This window comes from Rhinolophus sinicus, linkage group LG18 (genome assembly GCF_036562045.2).
Source record: "Rhinolophus sinicus isolate RSC01 linkage group LG18, ASM3656204v1, whole genome shotgun sequence".
NCBI lineage: Eukaryota > Metazoa > Chordata > Mammalia > Chiroptera > Rhinolophidae > Rhinolophus > Rhinolophus sinicus.
In genome coordinates this window covers 7,257,760-7,276,344 of record NC_133767.1, presented here as the reverse complement: position 1 = coordinate 7,276,344, position 18,585 = coordinate 7,257,760, and the positions used below count along the sequence as shown (strand labels likewise).

Here is an 18,585-nt window from a genome sequence, read left to right as displayed (position 1 = left end):
TCACGTGGATCCCTGTGTTAGTAGCATTACCTTGATCAGCAGTGATATGCCTGATGCTGCAAGCCGTGTATATACCTTCTCCTAAGCCTTAGGTTAGTGGGGGTCACCCCCACTTGACAGGAAAGAATGGGATTCAGTAGAGAGTTGAGATTTGTCAAAGCGATGGGCAAAGCTGGGGTTCAGGTTAGGTCAGGCTGTACTCCAAAGCTTCCACTGTCAAGTGTTTTCTGTGTTTCTACATCGCTGTGACTATCGATTGTTTGAGTTTCAGTCAGATCAATATGTCATGATTTGCTAAAGGTTCCCCAATTGTTGAGTATTTAGATTGTTGGCATTTTTGTTTGTTTTTGCTTTGTTGTTGTCAGCCATCCTAAAATGAACATTTTCATGCACAAGGCTTTTTTCTCCGGAAGTATTTGTGAGGGTAGCTTCCCTGTAGCATTGTGTTTGCTCACAGGCTGTGATTTTTTTTTGTACCTGGGACCCAGGTGTTGTGACATGCTGTATTAGTCAGGGTTCTCCAGAGAAACAGAACCAATAGGATGTCTGTCTGTCTGTCTGTCTATTCATCTATCAATCAATCATCTAACTAGATTTATTTTGAGGAATTGACTCACATGATTGTAGAAGCTTGACAATTCCAGAATGCAGGCTAGAGACCCAAAGAAGAGCTGCAGTGCAAGTCCTAAGGCAGTCTACTGGCAGAATTTCTTCTTTGGTGAACGTCAGTCTTTTTCCAGTAAGGCCTTCAATTGATTGGATGAGGCCCACCCAAATCTGGAGGGTAATCTGCTTTGCTCAAGGTCTACTCGTTTAAATGTTAATCACATCTAAAAAACACCTCCCCAGGAACTTCTAGTTCATATATCTGGCTACTGTGGTCTAGTTGACCCTTAAAATTAACCATTACACCTGCCTTTAGTTCTTAATCTGGGCCTTTTAGGAAATGCCACTTGCATTCTATGTCTGTGTAGGTGGGTGCCTCTCTGAGTTGATTCACTTTGTGGGTTTTTTTATTGGCCTCAAACACAGTCATTTCTCTTTCTGCGAGCCTGGTGCTGTTGAGGGGAGGACAGCTTGCAAGCCAGGGTAGCCGCCTGCATTTGTGATGTGTAAAACACAAAACAGTACAGGGTGACCTTTGCAGAGCCCAGGCCCTTCGAGCCTCCTGAGGTGACAGACAGCCTCTCCCAGCCTAACGGGGGTCCTGAGCGAAGCTTCCGCCGAGCATCTTGGGCAAAGCGCAGAGGAATGATGAGGTGGCCACTGAGGAATACTTTCCTTTTGATTCTAAGCTAATGTTCACATGAAGGGTTTCAGAGCATGAAGGGGCCCATACTTTAGCAGTTTAGCAGCACAGCCAACTTTGTGAGGGGGACATGGCCAGGCCAGGAGAAGCGTGGGGACGCGAGATTGTCTCTAAGATGCTCTGTTGGCCAAAAGTGACATTTTAATGCCTGTTTTTAGCAGTTAAACCACTTCTTTGATGACGGAGGAAAATCTTGTCCCACCTGCCTCAATACTTACAAGTGTTGGCTTTGCTTTTTGTCTTTTTGCTTAAAAGCAGATAATATATTATTGAAAGGAGTTTTTCTGTCACTTCTTACGTGTTCCGTGACACTGGTAGGGAAGTGGTGTGAAAACTTAAGTCGAAAAGAATTACAAACAGGGAAAATGTTGCTCCTCACTAATAATTAAGCAGATGCAAAGTGAAACCAGATACCATAATTTGCCCATAATATTTGTCAAGATTTAAAGTGCGAGCTGGACAAACAGCGAACCCTGGATTAGTGCCCTGGGTACAACTTGCTCTCAGTATGTCTTCAGGCTTGGTACCTCCCAGGCACACAGTGGGCGCACAGGAGCGGCTTCCTACATAGCGAGGAGTGTTGACAGCCTTCTGGGAAAACAGTTTGACACAACGTCAGGAGCCCTAAAAACATTTATCCCCCTCGATTTAGCAATTCCACTGCTGGGGAATCTCGGGAGACCTACCCTGAGGGCAGAGTCTCAGGAAAAAGGTTGCTGCATCTGGGTACCAAAGTCCTTTGGAGAAGCAAAACATTGACGTTACATGTGCAACCACAGAGGACAATTAGCAGCAGAGTATCGCGTTGTTTAAACCTTAGCATCTTAACATTTAGGATCTTAAACCTTTTAAACACGTTTAAGAGTGTCCAAATAATATGAAGACAAGCTTGTAAATTAATATTGAATGAAAGAGTCACATATAAGATCCTGCGTTTAGTTTCATTGTGACCTTGTAAAGTGTAGGTAGAAAGAAAGAAAAAAGACTAAGGAAGTAGTTTCTGACTCAGTTGTGTTTTGGGTAATGTGGCTTTAGGTGTAATTTTTCCCCCCTCCTTTTTTTGGTATTTTCTAGGTTTTCCAACACGTGTCTTACTTTTCTAATGAATGTTTTTCAGCCAATGGTGGCACCATGTTCTGAATTGTTCTCAGCCTCAGGGATCACACAGTGTAACTCATTTTTGAGGTGGTGGCCCGTGGCCACTTTTACTCGGGTTCCAAACCCCAGCTGCTGGGGCCTGGCTTCACCTTGTGCCCTGCATATGTTTCTGGAAAGTGGCAAGATTTCCCCCTCAGAAATCAGGGCAGCTAATCCACCTGGAGCCAGTGCAGTGGTGGGGAAAGGACTGGTGATTTTGCCGCCTTCTCCTGAGGGTGCTGTGACCACCTCTGGGTGTCCAGAGGTCCCCTTGGTCACCAGCTGCTGGATCGGAGCCTCAGGAAGGGGCGTCTGTACAGATTCTAGGGGCACAGCCAAGTTCATCTAAGAACGGGCTTCCTCTTTTGGGCCCCAATCTGCCGTCTGAGAGTCTCGTTGTGTGTGTTACCTGTAGGGTTAAATGATACATTTTGTAAAATTCTGGAAAGAATTTTGTTCAGTGCCAAATGTATGACCAAAAGCTAGAGAGGGCTGAAAGCAGAATCTCTGCATGATGGCCCCTGAAAGAGGAGGGGGCCAACTATGCCTGCAGGTCAAATCCACCTCCAAGCTAAGAATGGTTGTTACATTTTTACAGGGTTGTTGGAAAAAAAAAAAAAGAATGTATGGCCACGAAGCCTAAAATATTTCCTATCTGGTCCTTTATAGAAAAATGTTGTTGATTCCTGCTCTAAAAGAAAGGAAAACTGTACATGATGTCACGGTGGGCAGTGCCCGGGACACCCATTGTGATTGGGTTTGGAACACCTGGGCTCGAATCCCACAAGTTCTGGTTCTGTCCTCAGGGCTGGTGACCTCACACAGTCACATAATCTCTGAGATTGTTTTTTCTCCTCTCTCCTCCCTTCTTTCTCTCTTTCCCCCCTTCCCTCTGCCTCTCCCTCCTGCTCCCTTTCCCCTCCTCCTCCTCCCTACTCCCTTCCTCTATTAGGTAGGTATGATTGTGATCTGATCTGCTTTGGGCTTTACAATTGACTTGCAAAGTGATTTTATAGACTTTAAATACACAAATGTATCCTGGTGTTTATTAATATTTCCCAATTGCCAAGAGGCAAATACTGTGTCAAACAAATTTAGCTGAATCAGCCTGCATTGTGAAGATCGTACAGGTTACTTTTGTCCTTTGTGGATAAAGTGACAATATAACAGATCATATGAGCCTGGTTAATATTTGAGCCGACCCCCTTTCTTGGAAGGGACCCAGACATGATCTGGTCTGATTCTGCCCTTTCACCCAGGAGGGTTGGAGAACCAGCAAGGTGAAATGACGCAGCCCAAGGTCACGTGGCTGCCCCCATTTCAGAACCCGGAGCACACCGTGCTTCCACCCACTTCAGCGCTTTGCCCATGCTGTTCCCTCCTCCATCCCTCTTGTCCTTCCCCTTCACTCAGGGAACTTGTGTGCTCCCTTCAGCTCTCATCTCAATCCTCCCTTCTTCCACGAAGTCTTCCATGACCTTCCTGACCAGGTCCAGAAATCTGAGCTGCCATTTTACACCTTCTAGGGGGATTATTTGATTCATGTCTGTGTCCCCCACCAGACTGTGTAAGCTCCATGAGGGCAGGATAAACGCCAGCTGCTGGCTCTTTTGCCAACACAAAATGTCTGTGCTGTACACGGCCTGGCATATAGTAGGTGCTCAGTAAACACCGGTGGAAGGAACAAATGCAAGGGGTCTGGCTCCAGACTCCATGCTCCCGACTCCACCTGCGACTCCTCTGATGCTCAGCCCGTCTTGGCCTGGTTAGTTCCCAGGAGGAAACTTGTGAGAGGCCCAGCAGAGGCTTGCGGCGACCTGAGCCATGTGGGGCCCTCCACCCTGTCACACAGCTGCATTTTTTCTCTGTAGGTCACTGGACGGGAACACCTGCGTCTCCCAGAGGCACAGCTGGGCCCCGCTGCAGATGCTTCACGGTGACGCGGAGGCCCTCTTCCCGGTCAGCGGAGTGGGTTCCTACAGCCCTGCAGGTGGGTGTCTCCTGTCCGCTCTTTCCCTCCAGCCAGGCTTGGGCTCCGAGAACCAGCAGGGTGTCTGGGTCCCCTCTGCCGGTGGGAGTGGGACCAAGGAGGCATGGGGCTCCGGGCAGGAGGGGCTTGTTGAGATTAGGGGTGACGGGGGGTTTGGCTTTCCTTCCTGCTGAGCCTGGGTGATTTGAGGTGCCCTCGCCTGAGTGAGTTTTGGGCAGAATGGGCTGGCAAGTCACCAGGGAGCCCTCAGGCCTGTTTTTCTTCTTGCCAGTGATTTGTTGAACTTGGTCTTGTATACGCTGACCACAAGTGGTGACCAGGATTTTTGCCTCTTGGGAGGGGGGAGGTGACAGAACCCAGAGCTCAAGGCCCTGGCACCCTTGGCAACAAAGTGCTCGGGGGTCAGGGAGCAGCTTGCTGAACACCTGTCTGTGGAGTTCTGACCTGTTCTGCTGTTGAGCAGGCTTGTGTGTGGTTTGTTACTGTCTTCTTTAGCGAGAGCCAGTCACGGGGAGTGCACGTGGGGTGGCACGTGGATGAGCCCGGCTCGCCCACGGGGCTGGGTGTGCAGTGCAGCTGACGGCCTGGCGCAGAGAAGTGCTTGGTCACCTTCCCTTCCCCGCAGCACCGCTGCTTCAGGGAGGCCTCCGCCCCCCTCCCTGCCCCCCTGACCTAAGTGCCCTTCTTATCTTCCCAGGGCCAGGTTTAAGAAACTGGCGGGGCCCACCTACTGCTCAGGAAGCTGTTGACATTCTGAACCGGATGACAGACTAGTTCTTGTCCCTGGCAGGGAGCAGAAAACCCCTCAGACCAGCTCAGGTGCAGAGGAGGGGCTCTGAGCGGGCTGTTCCCGCTGTGCACCGAGGCTAATGAGGGCGCGGCTCAGTGGCTTCCATCCGCCAGGCCGGGCTCCTCCTCAGGAAAGTGCTAGACGGTGATGCTGATGGCCTGGACTCAGTGCAGGGCCGCAAGGGACGCGCCGGAAACTCATTCATTGACCACGGCCCGGGAGGAAGGAGGGGGGGTCGTTGTTGTGCCACTGTCCTCTCAGCTCTGTGCTGAAGGGTCCCGAAGGTCCTGTGGGAAAGGTGCCCGGCGACACTCACTGCCAACTCTGCAGCGCTGACGTGACAGGACGCTTTGTGGGCGGCCGTGTGGCCTGGCCGCTGGACACGGAATGGAGAAGACTCGTGACCTGGCGAGGTCCTGCCGTCTTCCTCACTCTGCGCCCACTTCCTTACGGGATCTGCCCCCGTCTCCTCTTTCTCCGGGTCTGTCTCTGCTCCTTCATCATTCTCAGCCCCTCCCCTTTGGCCTGTACTCGGCTGAGGTGCCAGCATCATTGAGCCTGTGACCTTCCCTCCCAGCCAGCGCTTCTCTCTGGGTCTCTGTTGAAAGCCCCAAGGACAGCTGGCAGGCCTTGGCCAACACAGTGAGCTCCTTTCCAAGGTGACCTCCCTTGGTCCAAGAGGCCACTGCCCATTCAGTGGCAGTGCAGACGCGGGCAGAATGTCTGAGAAGGGGCTGGGGGTCTGCAGAGAGCAGGGGGTCCTAATGTGTGTGCAGGACCACATTCTGATGTTTTCGTTCATGGCTTCCAAGTCGTGAGCCCCTGGAGGGACCTTGCAGTTGGGTTGTGAAGTATCGCTGGGCTGTTAGGTGTGTGTACTGGACAGTTCGTTTTGTTTCCAGTGGCTTTTTCGTTTCTTACCTGGGCGCCTCTAACCATCAGATGCTGGGGACAGCTTGCTGGCTGCTCCAAAATGCAATTTGCCATTTAGTTGGGCTTTAGCCTTAGAGAACCCAGCGTTCTTCCTCCCTCTCTGGGCTTTCTGTCGACCAGTGTCTCCAGGGGAAGTAGCTTCTGGCCAGCTTCCAGGGTCCTGGAGAGAAGACATCACCCGGTCCCACCTCTGGCTGTCAGCCTCACACACCCGGAAGCTCCCCCTGGTCACTGTTGATGGGACCTGAGCTCCAGCTTATCTCGTTTACCCCTCCAGAGATGCTGTGTAGGAGCCAGCCTGCCAACTGTGTTATTTACTACAGTTACGAAGCTGCCAGGAGTCTTAGAAGCTTGTGACAGCCTGAGGGGCCACCTCGCGTGGGCAGGAACATTGCATGGTGAGGCAGATTATTCTAGGGCTGCATGAAGACACTAGAATCAGAGTGGGGAGACTCTGTTACCTGATGGGAATGCCAAGCTGCATCAAGTCCCTCCTGGCCTGACGCCCCGTTTCTACGGGAGGCACGTGGCCCAGGTGGTGCTGGCACCAGCCTGCCTGCAGGGGGGCCCTTCCCTGGCCTCTTGTGGAAGCCAAATCTTGGGAGGGAGAAAGCGGCAGAGAAGGGGACCCTGAACACAGAATTCTCTTTCTGAAATCTCGGAGGAGGCAGCTCTGTGGGGCAGGGGCCCGCGCTTTGGGCTGCATTGCTGCAGTTAGGGAGGGGCCCGCGAGGGGCGATGCCCGCTGATGGTCCCACGAGACCCAGGCAAGCAGATGGGGGACTGGATACAGTCATTCCTCCAGCTGTGAGCATTACCTGCAACAGAGCAAAGCGCCTTTACCGCCGTCTCTTGGAGGCTGCAAGGGAGAGAGAGCCCCTGACGTCTTTTCCAACTGAGAATAACATGGAGGCGAACAAAGCGCCTGCGGCACAGGGTGCGTGGGAAACTGGTGCTGCCCATGCCCTCGCTGCGGGCCTGTGTCTAGTGTGGGGCTTAGCAAGAGCAGGGCAGTGTCCCATGGCCGCTGTGTATTGGAAACCTCAGCCTCCCCTCCCTCGGGTCTGACGTTCTTCAGCGTCTCCTCGTCCTGCCGTTACTTGCTGAGGGTGAGGTCTGTGGCTGTGCTGCTCTCCTCTGAGATGGTTAGTGGCACAGCGTGGCTTCCAGGAACTGATTTTACTATTTGGAATGTCACGACACTTGTGGTGGCCTCAGGGCCTGCTTTGTGTGGTTTCTACACCATGTACGTGGGTCGTGTGCATGGTTTGTTGCTCATTCAGTGGGCGATTCAGCTCTGGGTCAGCACTGTGCCAGGCTCTGGGGGACCCAAAGGCAGAGCCTCCCTGGAGTTCTGTGTGCAAGGAGGGGACAGGGACATCATCTTATCACCTGAGGTGAAGGAGAAAGGAATGAGTGGTGGAGCGTGTTGCCCTGAATCCCTTCACCACCCTGTTCTAACTCAGCCTTATCTCCTGCCTGGGCTATTGCAAAACAGCCTCTCAATCGCTCTCTCCGCTTCCACTCCTGCCCCACACCCCATCCATTCTTCTTTAAGTAGCCAGAGTGATTTTTTAGAGTGTGAGTCAGATTGCCTCATTCCCCTGCTCCAGACCCTTCCACCACACCTGGGATGAAATCCAGAATGTTCCCCGTGGCCACCCAGGCCCCCGCTCACCCCAGCAGCCTCATGTCCTTCCGTTTCCCTTTTGCTCGGTGTCCCCAGCCACACCAGCCTGCTTCTGCTTCCTCACACCGAGCGCACCATCATCTCTCTCCTCATGCTCCCCCAGCCTTCCTTCCCGTACCTTCAGGTCACGCATGCCCGGTGGGACTACCTCCCTGTCCCCTCCCCAGGCAGGCCAGGAGTCACATTTCATGATGTTGTCAACCCAGTGTGTCTCCAGGGCGCTGACCTCAGTTTGTCATTGTGTGTTTGTGTAATTACTTGTTAATGCCTGTCCCCCTCTCCCCCCATTAGTCTTGCCCATGAGAGCAAGACTGTGTGTCTCGATTCCAGTGTGACCATGACCCTGGCCAGTCAGGCCCCCAGCTGGGCTCAGGAAGCCTTTGCTGAGTGGTGCGTGGATGGATGCAGTAGGTGGGGACGTGGGCATGCTGTAGGGCGTGATATCTGGCTGGGGACACAATGTGGATGGAAGAATAGAGGCAGGGCCACCACGGATGTGTAGAGGGAGAAGCAGGTATCTCGGATCAGCTGAGCAAGAGACTGAAGTGGGCAAGGGCTCCGCTCTGCCGCTGGCCCAGGTTCAGATCTTCGCACTTCAGCTGTGTGGTCTCGGACAAGTCACTTAAATCCGCGAGGTCCGTTTCCTCGTCTATAAAATTAAGGTAGTAGAAGTACTGGCCTCAGAGGGGGCCTGGAGCGGGAGTGAAACAGCCTGTGTCCCTGTGATGCTCTGTGGGCCCGCTGCCTCAGGCCCCGTACAGCTGTCAGCTGGTCGCAGGCGTGTTACGATGGGAAATCCACTTGGGCGGCCAGGCACTGTGTCTGGGATGCTGGTGGGCGATGTTGGCCTTTCTTCCAGCTGTGGGTTTCCAGGGGTGTGCTGGGGTCCCCATCTGCTTCAGGGAGTGCAGTCTGACAGATGGGAGTGAATGGATGAGACAGGGAGGGACAGAACTGGGGGGCCTGCTGCAGGAGACTCCTAGAGTTCTGAAGCCTTTGACCTAGGGTGGCAGTGGGACAGCGTGTGAGCCAGGAGTGGGACATAATTAGTTGGAACCGGAATGTCTTAGGCACCACGAAGCTCTGTGACGGGAGGGAGGGTGAGCGCCACGCTCTTCTGTGCTTACAGCCCAGTGGGAAGTGGCGACAAGAGTGGCTTGGAAGGTGTGGTCAGTTGGCAGGCCCTGAAGGACGTCCCATAGCGCTTACTGAAGGCAGTTAGAAATGTGGGGCTGGGCTTCAAGATTCCGGTCCGAGCCAGAGACGAGGCCTGGAGAGTTGTCATTTGCACAGAGGTGAGAGCTGGAGCCAAGACCTTGCCGGACTCGCCAAGGGAGCAAAGGCCGCAGAGCCGCGCTTCAGGGATGAGAAGGAGGGTGTGGGAGGAGGACGCAGGGGTGGTGTGATGAAGGCTGAGAGGGGAGAGCTCCGAGGAGGCGTGCTTGCTCAGCCTTGTCACGGGCTGCAGGAAGGTGGGGAGCGGGGGACGAGAGCCTGGGGGTCCTTTGAGAGCAATTCCAGTTGACTGGAGGATGAGCGCCGGGGGTAGGCAGGCGCGGCTACAGAGCGAGTCGGTGCTAGCCATCGCTCACTGGGCGTTCTTACTGGGTTTCACATGGATCACAACTTCCTTACGTGGTCGGCGTTATTGAAATGCTGTGTGGTAGGCACCAGTGTCATCCCATCTCATCGATGAGGAAACCGAGGCAAAAAGAGCCTCGGTGACTTGCTGGATTAAAGGTGGGAGGCAGGGCTTGAACCCAGGCAGCGGGGCACAGCCTGCATCCTTAAGCTGACCACAGGCCCGGGAGTGAGGGAGGGGCGGCCGCGTAGACACTGTCTGTTTCCCCTTCGAACTTCTTCAAAGAGGTAGGAGTGAGGGGACTAGTTTGATGGGGACAGCAGGGTGAAAAAAAGGTGAAAAACCCTTTTTTCCCCTTAGAGTTCCCTTAGTTCAACCCCTTAAGAGCTGGGGAGTCTTGAGCAGGACAAAACCAGCACAAACAGCAGGAATGATGTGGAGGAGGTATGATGGGTGGCTTAGGGACACCGGATTGCTCCCTTCCATCTCTGTGTCCCCTGTGCTAATCCAGGCCTGGTTCTGTGGTGGACATTGACAAGCCAGACGTTTCTCCACTGAGCAAATGTTCTGGCTGACACCGGCAGTAATGTCACCATCCGGCCCAAGGGGCTGAAGATTTGCCCTTTTTCCTGGAAAGAGGCTTGAACGGCAGCTAATAGATTTATGAAAATCTTTAGTGCCTCTTGCCTATTGTTTCTAGAGATTTGTGGCCTTTCCCACGTGCCACTTAATGCAGGGCAATTGGCTTTTTAGAAAACCGCAGTCTGTTTTGACCTGAGCAGACGCTGTCAGCGATTAGACTGTGCTGCCCTCTCATGTCCGTCCTGCGCCACTGCAGCCAGGAGCAGCTCTGTGAAACAGAAAGCTGATTTATTTACTATTCCCTGATTCTGAGGTTGGCTCTGAATATGGAGTTCCTGGGAAATTCTAGGTGGCTCAAGGTCAAAAAGGTCAAGTGAGAGAATAGGGCCTTCTACCAGTGACTGATGTAAAATCGGAGATTGTAGCCCGAACAAAACGAAGCGGGCAGCAGCTAAAAATCCAGTGTGCCAAGGAGGAAAACATTTCTAAGTCAGCTGATGTAGCCGATGAGCCCATGTCTGCATTGTGTCCTTGTCTCCTGGAGAGAATGCAATGAAAACAGGGACCTGACTGTCCGTCTGCAATTGTGTCGTGCGCAGATGCCCCCCTTGGAAGCCTGGAGAATGGGACGGGACCCGAGGACCACGTTCTCCCGGAGCCCGGACCTCGGTACAGGTGAGTGAAACAGTCCTCGTCACAACTCAGCATCTGATTCTCTTGTAAAGATAGGAGCGCACCTGCTAGGATGGACGGGAAGGCCTTCCTTCACATTGGTGTTCAGGTCGAGTCTTAACGTCGCAGAATGTGACGTGATCTCAGAGCACGCGAGACTGTAAGAAACACGATTTGTCGAACTTCGTGTGCATGCCACCTTAGTTTGTACACTGCTGGGACCTCCTCCATTATTGTGTGCTGAATTTTAGTATTTGATAATAATGTCGAACAATTTTAGTATCGTATAATATTTAAGCTACTGAGATAGCGTATACTTCAGAAGTGTTTAGTCTGGCACTTAGACGTAAGTGCCATATTGATTTCATTTTTTCAAATAAAAGTATCTCAAAGACTTGCCCAAAGTCATTGGCTGTTTGGTGGCCAGGCCAAGGTGGACACCAAAGTCCCCCTTACGCATGCTTCTTGTTGCTGTTGCCATTTTCTTCCTTCTTTCTCCTCATGGTTTTCATTTGGTGTCCTGGGGAGACGTCACGTCTACATTTGCAACCTTAGCTCCAGGCTGGGAGTCAACGGTTACCCCACACCATGCTTGGTGGTGTGACCTCGCCCTGAATAGATGGGGCTCTGCTCACTGAACACCACTCTACCTGTAGAGGGCTGTCCCACTTAGTACAATGTGAGGAAGGATCGCTGTCACCAGGCCCGTGCAGGACTCTGAGTCCTTTGTGCAACAGCACAATTTTAGAAAAATTGGAAAACGCAGCATTAAATGAAAAAAATGTCATTCTTAACACCAACTCCATTTCATTGTTGATATTTTGGTCCCTTTTCTCTAAGTCGTGTGTGTGTGTGCGCGCGCGCGTGCTAACCACGTTATGGCCATGCTGTTTTCATGGAAGATGTGTAATTTTTTCAGGTTGCAAATTCTTTGTAAATATATGGTCCATCCTCATTATTTGTGGTAATTCTGTTCTATAAAGTTCCCATGAAGACTGAACCGCTGCTTCTGGGGGAAATACGGGGTTAGGTGCCTACGAGCCCCTGGGCCCTGCAGTTTTGTCAGCCAGTCAGCACATAACCTTGCTTCCTGTCTGTCCCTGTTTAAAGACATCTTATCTGACATACGTATTGTTGATTCACTGACGTTGAACTGATGGCCAACAGCCCTGTAACACGTGCTGGGACAAACGTTACCCAACACCCGTGTCTTCTCTGTAATGGACGTCACAGCCTCCTTGCTCTTACAACACCAGACAGCACTGTAGCACCACGTTTGGGGGCCTTTTTAAGCAGCAACATCACCAGGAAAAAGCATGAGGTTGTGAACAGTGTGGCACTAAACAGCCGCCTAAAGGACACGGGGACAGTAGGACAGTGAAGAAGGCAGAGCCCACTCTGTTGCTGTCACCTGGGAGCAAGTGTGTCTGGTGACCCAAACGTTTGGTCGCTCTGCTCCCATCCGTGAGTGACCTTGACAGCACTGTAGGCATTGATTTTGGGGTGGCAAGTAAACTTTAGAGAGCAGGTGAATTTGCAGGTATGGAACCCTCAAATAATGAAGACTGACTGTAATTTCAACGGCTGCTCTCTGTTCCTGTCCAAAGTGCACCTGTATAAATTAGCAGCAGCGAGCTTTCTGAATGGGGAGGCTGTGCTCTTCAGGTCACCGCATGTAACTTCTTTCTGCCTGCCTTTCTCCCAGTGTGGAAGCCAGTCCTCCGGGCCAAGGAAGTCCCCTGAGCAGCCTGTTACCTTCTGCCTCGGTGCCGGAGTCGATGACAATCCGTAAGTACTTTCTGAGTCACCTCCACCAGCGCCGGCACGCCATGTCTGTACCTTTGTGTTTGCCCCTGCGTGACTGCAGACTTTGCGAAGCGTGGGATAAAGGCAGGTGTGTGTGTCCTTGGTCGTGGACTTGGGAGTGCGTGACTGTAGGCTTGCTGGGCCATGGTGAACATGTGGCGTGCAGGTGTGTGCACGCTTGAAAGGACACACTTCAGGAGTGGAGCCGCACTGAGTTAGAAGGGAACCTTCTCGTGTTCAGGGTTTTGGAATGCTGTCAGCTACAGAGGAACTGTCCTAGTTGGGTTTCCTCTGTAACCCCAAGTGTCTTACTTCCTGTAAGGAAAGGTGTGTTTCTCAAAGATGAATGGAGATGGCTAATGATGAGGTTGAAACTTTCCTACCTCGCTACTCAGAAACAGTATTAGAGACGCGGCAATTAGGATTAGGTCTGAGTGGCTTTATATAATAAAGGATAAACCATCTGTGTCTTAATGAGATAGAAATGCTCTCTGTCCAGAGGTAGGCAGGCTGGGGCTGGTGTGCGGCAACATGGTCACCGGAGCCCAGGACTCCTTCTGTCTTGCTTTATAGTCCACCATGTCTGTTTTAGCTCCAGCCATCTTTTCCGCATCCCAGGTAGCAGGAAGGAAGCATGGGGGAAGGGAGAAACAGCCTCCATTTCCATAGATAAGACTCAGGGATCCGAACTTACATAGGGAAAAATTTTACATCCTTTTCGTGTAGCCTCTGATTGAAATTTAGCATTTTCTTAATTGGGAAAGCAGCGGCAAACCATAGAAATTGCAGTTGTGTTAGAAAATAGGTGACTGTGTCACTGAAAGAAGTCACAGGTACCTGCATCAATTGTGCCACGAAAAAAAAAGAATCTCAGGATGTCATTTCTGCTAAAAAATATGTCTTTTTTTCAATGTGATGATAAAGAATTGTTATTATTATGCCAGTGTTGTTTCCACAATGTGGTAACGCTATTTCAATATAATCAGTTTCCTTTGTAATCTTGTATGTCTTATTTTATGTAATTTAAAACATTTTTGGTTTTTTTCTAAGAGGCCCATGAGCCTCACCAGACTGCAGAATGGGTCCATGGTCCAAAAATCGTGACACCCTCACCCTCCAGCTATAAGGACCTTTTCTAGAAGGTGCACACAGTACCCCACTCATATGGCTAACATCAGTCCCTAGGCCTAGGAGGCCGTGTGCCCCCCCGCCCCCATCCCAATTAGGGTTTTCATTGCTAAGGAAGGAAAACAGTGGTGTTTGCGACACAAACAGTGCTCTCCTAAAGGATGAAGAAGGGAAGGTAGGTGCTGTAAGGCTGCTGTGCTGGGAGTGACCGGCCCCACTTTGTGCAGCGGAAGCGTGGGGTTTATGAGGGGGCTTCTCGGTCTCGCAAAGTGCCCAGCGTGTTCAATGCTCAGTAACCGGGAGGGGCTTCTGTGATTAACGTCCTCGGAGGGACCGTGGTGGCTAAGCCTCCTGAAGATGGTATCCGCGGCTTCCTGTTGACCTGCACGTGGGCAGCTCTGATTTCCTGCTTTATGTGCCATCTACTCCTTAGTCTTTCCTCTACTTAAGAGGAGATTAATCCCTACATTCTTTCTGTGACACGGGAGGCCTCAAGAATGGAAGTCTGATCAGATAGGGCAGTAGTTCTCAACTGGGGGAGATTTCAACCCCCATAGGACATTTGGCCATGTCTGGAGACGTTCTGGGTTGTCACAGCTTGGGCGGGGGTGCTACTGGCATGTAGAGGGTGATCCCAGAGATGCCGCTAAACGTCCTGCAGTCACAGGACCAACCCCAAGACAGTTACCCGCCTAACGTGTCAGCAGCGCCAAGGATGGGGAACCCCGAGAAGGAGGCGGGCGGCTATTTTCCAGGAACCATATTTTGTTTCAGCTCAAGGAATGAAACTTAGGAGACAAACTGACCTAAACGAAACGATAGATCCCAGAAAGCATTTGTCCTTGTGTGTGTACTTGGGAGCTATTTAGTTCCATCACCTCTGAAATGAAGATGGTTCAGGGGGCTTTAGGTGCATAAGGATTAAGTGTAGGAGGTACCAGAATACGTGATCCCCAACCAATAGCTGCAGAAATAATCACATTCAGCCCATGAGCTCACAGGTGCTATTTTTCTGGGACCTGTTGAAAATGCCTTCAGTCAGTCTTTATTGGTACTCACGTCAGCCTCACATCCCTTCACTTACTCTTTAAAAATGAGTTTCTACTCTTGAATTCATTTCTTTTGTTTGACTGATTATTTGGAAGCAGGAAGTGGCTCCATTGCTGCTGGTTGCGGGAAGAGCAGCCCTGGAGCCAGCAGGGGGCGCTCTGGCCCTTTCTTTGCTTTCCTCTGCGGCTTCGCTTCTGGAGCTGTGGGTTTTTGCCATCTCAATTTTGATGTCCAGTGCGGGCGTCCTATTTTAACAGTGAGGTGGGAGGGTGGTGGTGGTTGGAGCAATGGTCTCTTCTAGTTGAAAAACATCAGGCCTGCACAGAATATCCTGTTCCCCACCAGCATGACTATAGTACATTGGCTTTCTGAAGGGCGGGTACAGGTGTCGGGCCCTGTTCTGAAAAGGAATATACAGCTCATCAGAAAAGATTTCTCCTGTGTCATTGTTTTTCATGCGATATAATGGATTATCCATGGATATTTATTCAGCATTCGAAATCTAATCATTGCTTTCTTATACCTTTTTATTGGTGGGGGGTGGGGAGTGACGGGTAGTGGAGAGAGAGGTAAGCCCAGACAATCAACCCGACTGTTTTCTTTTGATTTCGCCTCACTTTTGATCTTGTGCCAGGGCAGAGAGGGCCAGGAAAAACATCCTCGGCTGTCAATAGGCCTTGTTGACCAGGTCCTTTTTATTCTCGGCTATTATGGGAAGGGATTCTCAATATTAGTGAGGAGGTCTGGCTCGTCGCCTGGCAACGCAATTCCAAACATTGGGCTGCCTGAAGGGGGCCTAGTAATGATGGAGAGGGAGGCGGCAAGGCCCAGCAGCTGGCCGGTTGCCTGACCGAGGGTTTGATGATACAGTTTTTGGAGGAGATGGTGGGGCCCGCAGCCATTACACTGGTGGCTCCCTGAGCCCACTGCCCCCTAACCTCAAGGAGTGACAGCCAACACAAACCCTCAAGTTTCCTGAAAGGGGAAACTTCTCACTTAGTTGTATCTACTAGACCTTCAGTGACTGACTTGGTAATTGGAACGTTCCAGATGGAATTTAGACAAGCCTCACTTCTCTATTGATTTGTTTATTCAGTCCAGAAATGTTTACCAAGCATCTGTCGCATGCCGGTACATGCTGGGGAGTCAAAGGTGAAGGGGACCGAGCGCTGCGCCGTGCCTCAGTTTCCCCATCACTGAAACGTAGTTCTAAGAGCCAGTACCATCGGTTGTTGTGAGGCCTAAACGAGGTGATACGAATAAAGTGCTTGTGCCTGTGCACTCGGGGCTCCGCAGCTACAAGCTCTCGTCATGCAGACCCTGCCCACAAAACCCAGTGGAAATAATGCTGGTGATAAAACACAGAAACAAAGAATGGTTGGATGGGGAAAAAGGAAGGCCGCTGGGTCACGTGGGGATGATGTATTCTTTGTTACCTGTGGGCAGTGAGTGACCTCACAGTGATCTTCCCCCACCCCGACCTGGCGTGGGCTCCCCGAAGCAGGAAGGCCCATCGAGGTTCTGATCACAGAGTACAGCCTCGCTCCTCCCCTGGAACCACAGGGCCTGGGGCCCACTGTAATTCACATAGATGTTTGTTTCCTCCCTGTCCATGCCTGGGGGGCGCGGGGGGGCTGCTGGGGAGAGTCTAGGGTGTGAGTGTAATGGGATGGGGGCCTGGTGTAGAGGGTGTCATGGTGTAGAGGGTGTCGGAGGAGGGAAGAGCTGAGGGGCGGGTGCAGCGGACCTAAGGAAACCCTTGCAGGGGGTGCTTGGCGAGGAGGGTAGGCGCTCCTGGGAGAGGGGCAGTGACACGCAAAGGCTGCAGGAAAGCATCAGGCACCGAGGCAGTGCTGCACGGCGCCAGCTGGCGGTGGGGGGCTTGGGCTGGGCTCTTCACACCATCAGGAAGCACTTGGGGAAGTCATGGTGATGCTACTGCTAAGTCGTCTGCCCCTGGCCACGTCCACTCGCTTTCCACAGCAGTCCCCGGAGGGAGGGGCTGCTGCTACCCCATTTGACAGACAGGTGACGACGGGACTTGCCCAGCATCGTGCAGCTGGTGGCGGGCAGAGCTGGGACTCCGCGGTGCTTAGCCCAGGAAGGCCGTGTTTAGCTTGGCCGGAGACCCAGCCCAGCCTGTTCCCCAGGGCGTGTCCATGAGTGTCCCCTTCAGGGTGCCCTCCTGCTTTAGGCTGGCGTCACTGCCGGAAAGCTTTGCCTTGACTGTGGTCAGCCATGGGGCTGCTGTCAGCTGCCCAGGTCGCAGCATCGTATCTGTGGGCTTGGCTGTCTTTGGAGTGAAACGTGATTTTTTATTTTCTCTTTTTGTAATTTTGTCCTTCCAGTGGAATTCTGTTGCATTCCTGCTGACCCCCCTTAGCAACTCAGACTCCTAATTTGTTTACAAACGTTCAGGTGGGGGCTCTCATTGACCCCCTCAGCTACCATTGACTTTTGGTCTTGAGCTTTCTAGTAGCCCTTTTCTCTCCCTCCTTCCCTGTTTCCCTCCCTTCCTCCCTCCCTCCCTGCCTCTCTCTCCCGCTCTCTCCCTCTCTCTCTCTGTGCTGGCCTGGCACAGCTTATGTAACAGTTTCATGCAATTCAGAGCTGAGCCAAAACAGGCTCCTTGCTCAGGGGATAAGGCACCATCAGACTTGTTTGAAATGTACCAGCAGAAGAGCCGGGGCAGCTCGGTTTGCACAGTTGCATCTGGGCCAGTTACTAGGTTTGAATTCGGGGGTGGGGGTAGCCTGGCTGGGCTGGTCACCCTGTGCTGTGTCATTGAAGGGGAGGGAGCGGTGAGGCTGGGAGGACACCCCTGCCCCTGCAGCCTCGTGGAGGGGCTCACATGGTGCCCTGCTGTCTGTTGTGCTTGTCAGCCCCCCTCCGGACCCCCATTTCCTTAGCTCTAGCAGGAGGTGAATAATACCCGCCTGTGAAGTGCTGAGCACACAGAAGGCCTGGTCAGTAAGTGGAGGGGTGCGTATGCGTGGGTTCCAGCCTAGTTCTTCCTCTTCCTCTTCCTCCTCTGACTGACGTCTGTCCCCCCACCCCCTGCCTTCGACTCTTCCTCCTCTTCTTCCTCCTCCTCCCCTGGATCTTAAATAGTAACTTTAAAATTTACTGTTCAATGTTTTGCTTTGTGCATGAATACATTTACACGGGAACACATCAGAAGATACTAATGGGACATAGGAGAGAGTATGTCTCAGCCCCTGGGACACCCGCCCAGGACTCTAACCTTTGGAGTTGGGCATCTGGAGAGCGCAGCTGCCAGACCGAATGGGGTCAGACAGAGCACTGCGCTTGCACTTGACCTTCCCGCGCGTGTGCTTGGTAGGCTGTCACGGTGCTTTGCAGCAGCCCCGAGTGACCGGGGCCCCTGCGCACAGGCAGGCGCATGTGCTCGTGGTGCTCGTCCTTCTGCCTGAACACCCTTCCCGCTCCCCTTCTGGCCTGTTCTTCCTGAGCTGTCGCCTCTTCCAGACTGAGATGCTGAGTAAAATGGTAGCTTTGTTATTCAGAAAGCTGACTGGGAAACAGCTGTACACCTGTGGGCAGGTGGACTTGCAAATATGTCAGCCCTGAGTTCACAAGTCATGGGAGACACCCCCCCCCCCCGCAGCTCCTGAGCGTACCCCATGGGTGGGCGAGCAGTGGGGGGTCCCCGAGAGAGAACCCCCAAGGGGCTGAGCTGAGCGTCCCTCCTCCCAGGCTTCTGAGCGAGACCGTCACCCCTCCCTCCTGGGAGCAGTGAGTGAGGGGCAGAGAGAGAGGGGTGGGGAACGGGGGGCACCGTTTCCATGTGGAAAGGGAAAGTCAGAGACGGGGTGGTCCTCCAACAGCGAGCACCTCACTAGGGAAGAGACATTTAGGTTTCAGGCTGTTTTAGCTACGTGATCGCGGGTGGGTG

The 18,585-nt window shown here is 52.4% G+C and overlaps 1 protein-coding gene across 3 annotated transcripts in view; it reads left to right on the top strand.

Moving 5' to 3' along the window:
* SNX29 (sorting nexin 29) overlaps positions 1 to 18,585 on the top strand; it is a 425,148-nt gene that overhangs the window by 56,214 nt on the left and 350,349 nt on the right. For all 3 annotated transcript variants that reach the window (XM_074322948.1, XM_019715145.2, XM_074322949.1), the window contains 3 exons: positions 4,318 to 4,436; positions 10,613 to 10,688; positions 12,391 to 12,473. In XM_074322948.1, the coding sequence (XP_074179049.1) occupies positions 4,318 to 4,436; positions 10,613 to 10,688; positions 12,391 to 12,473 (278 nt within the window). The remainder of the gene's footprint in view (positions 1 to 4,317; positions 4,437 to 10,612; positions 10,689 to 12,390; positions 12,474 to 18,585) is intronic.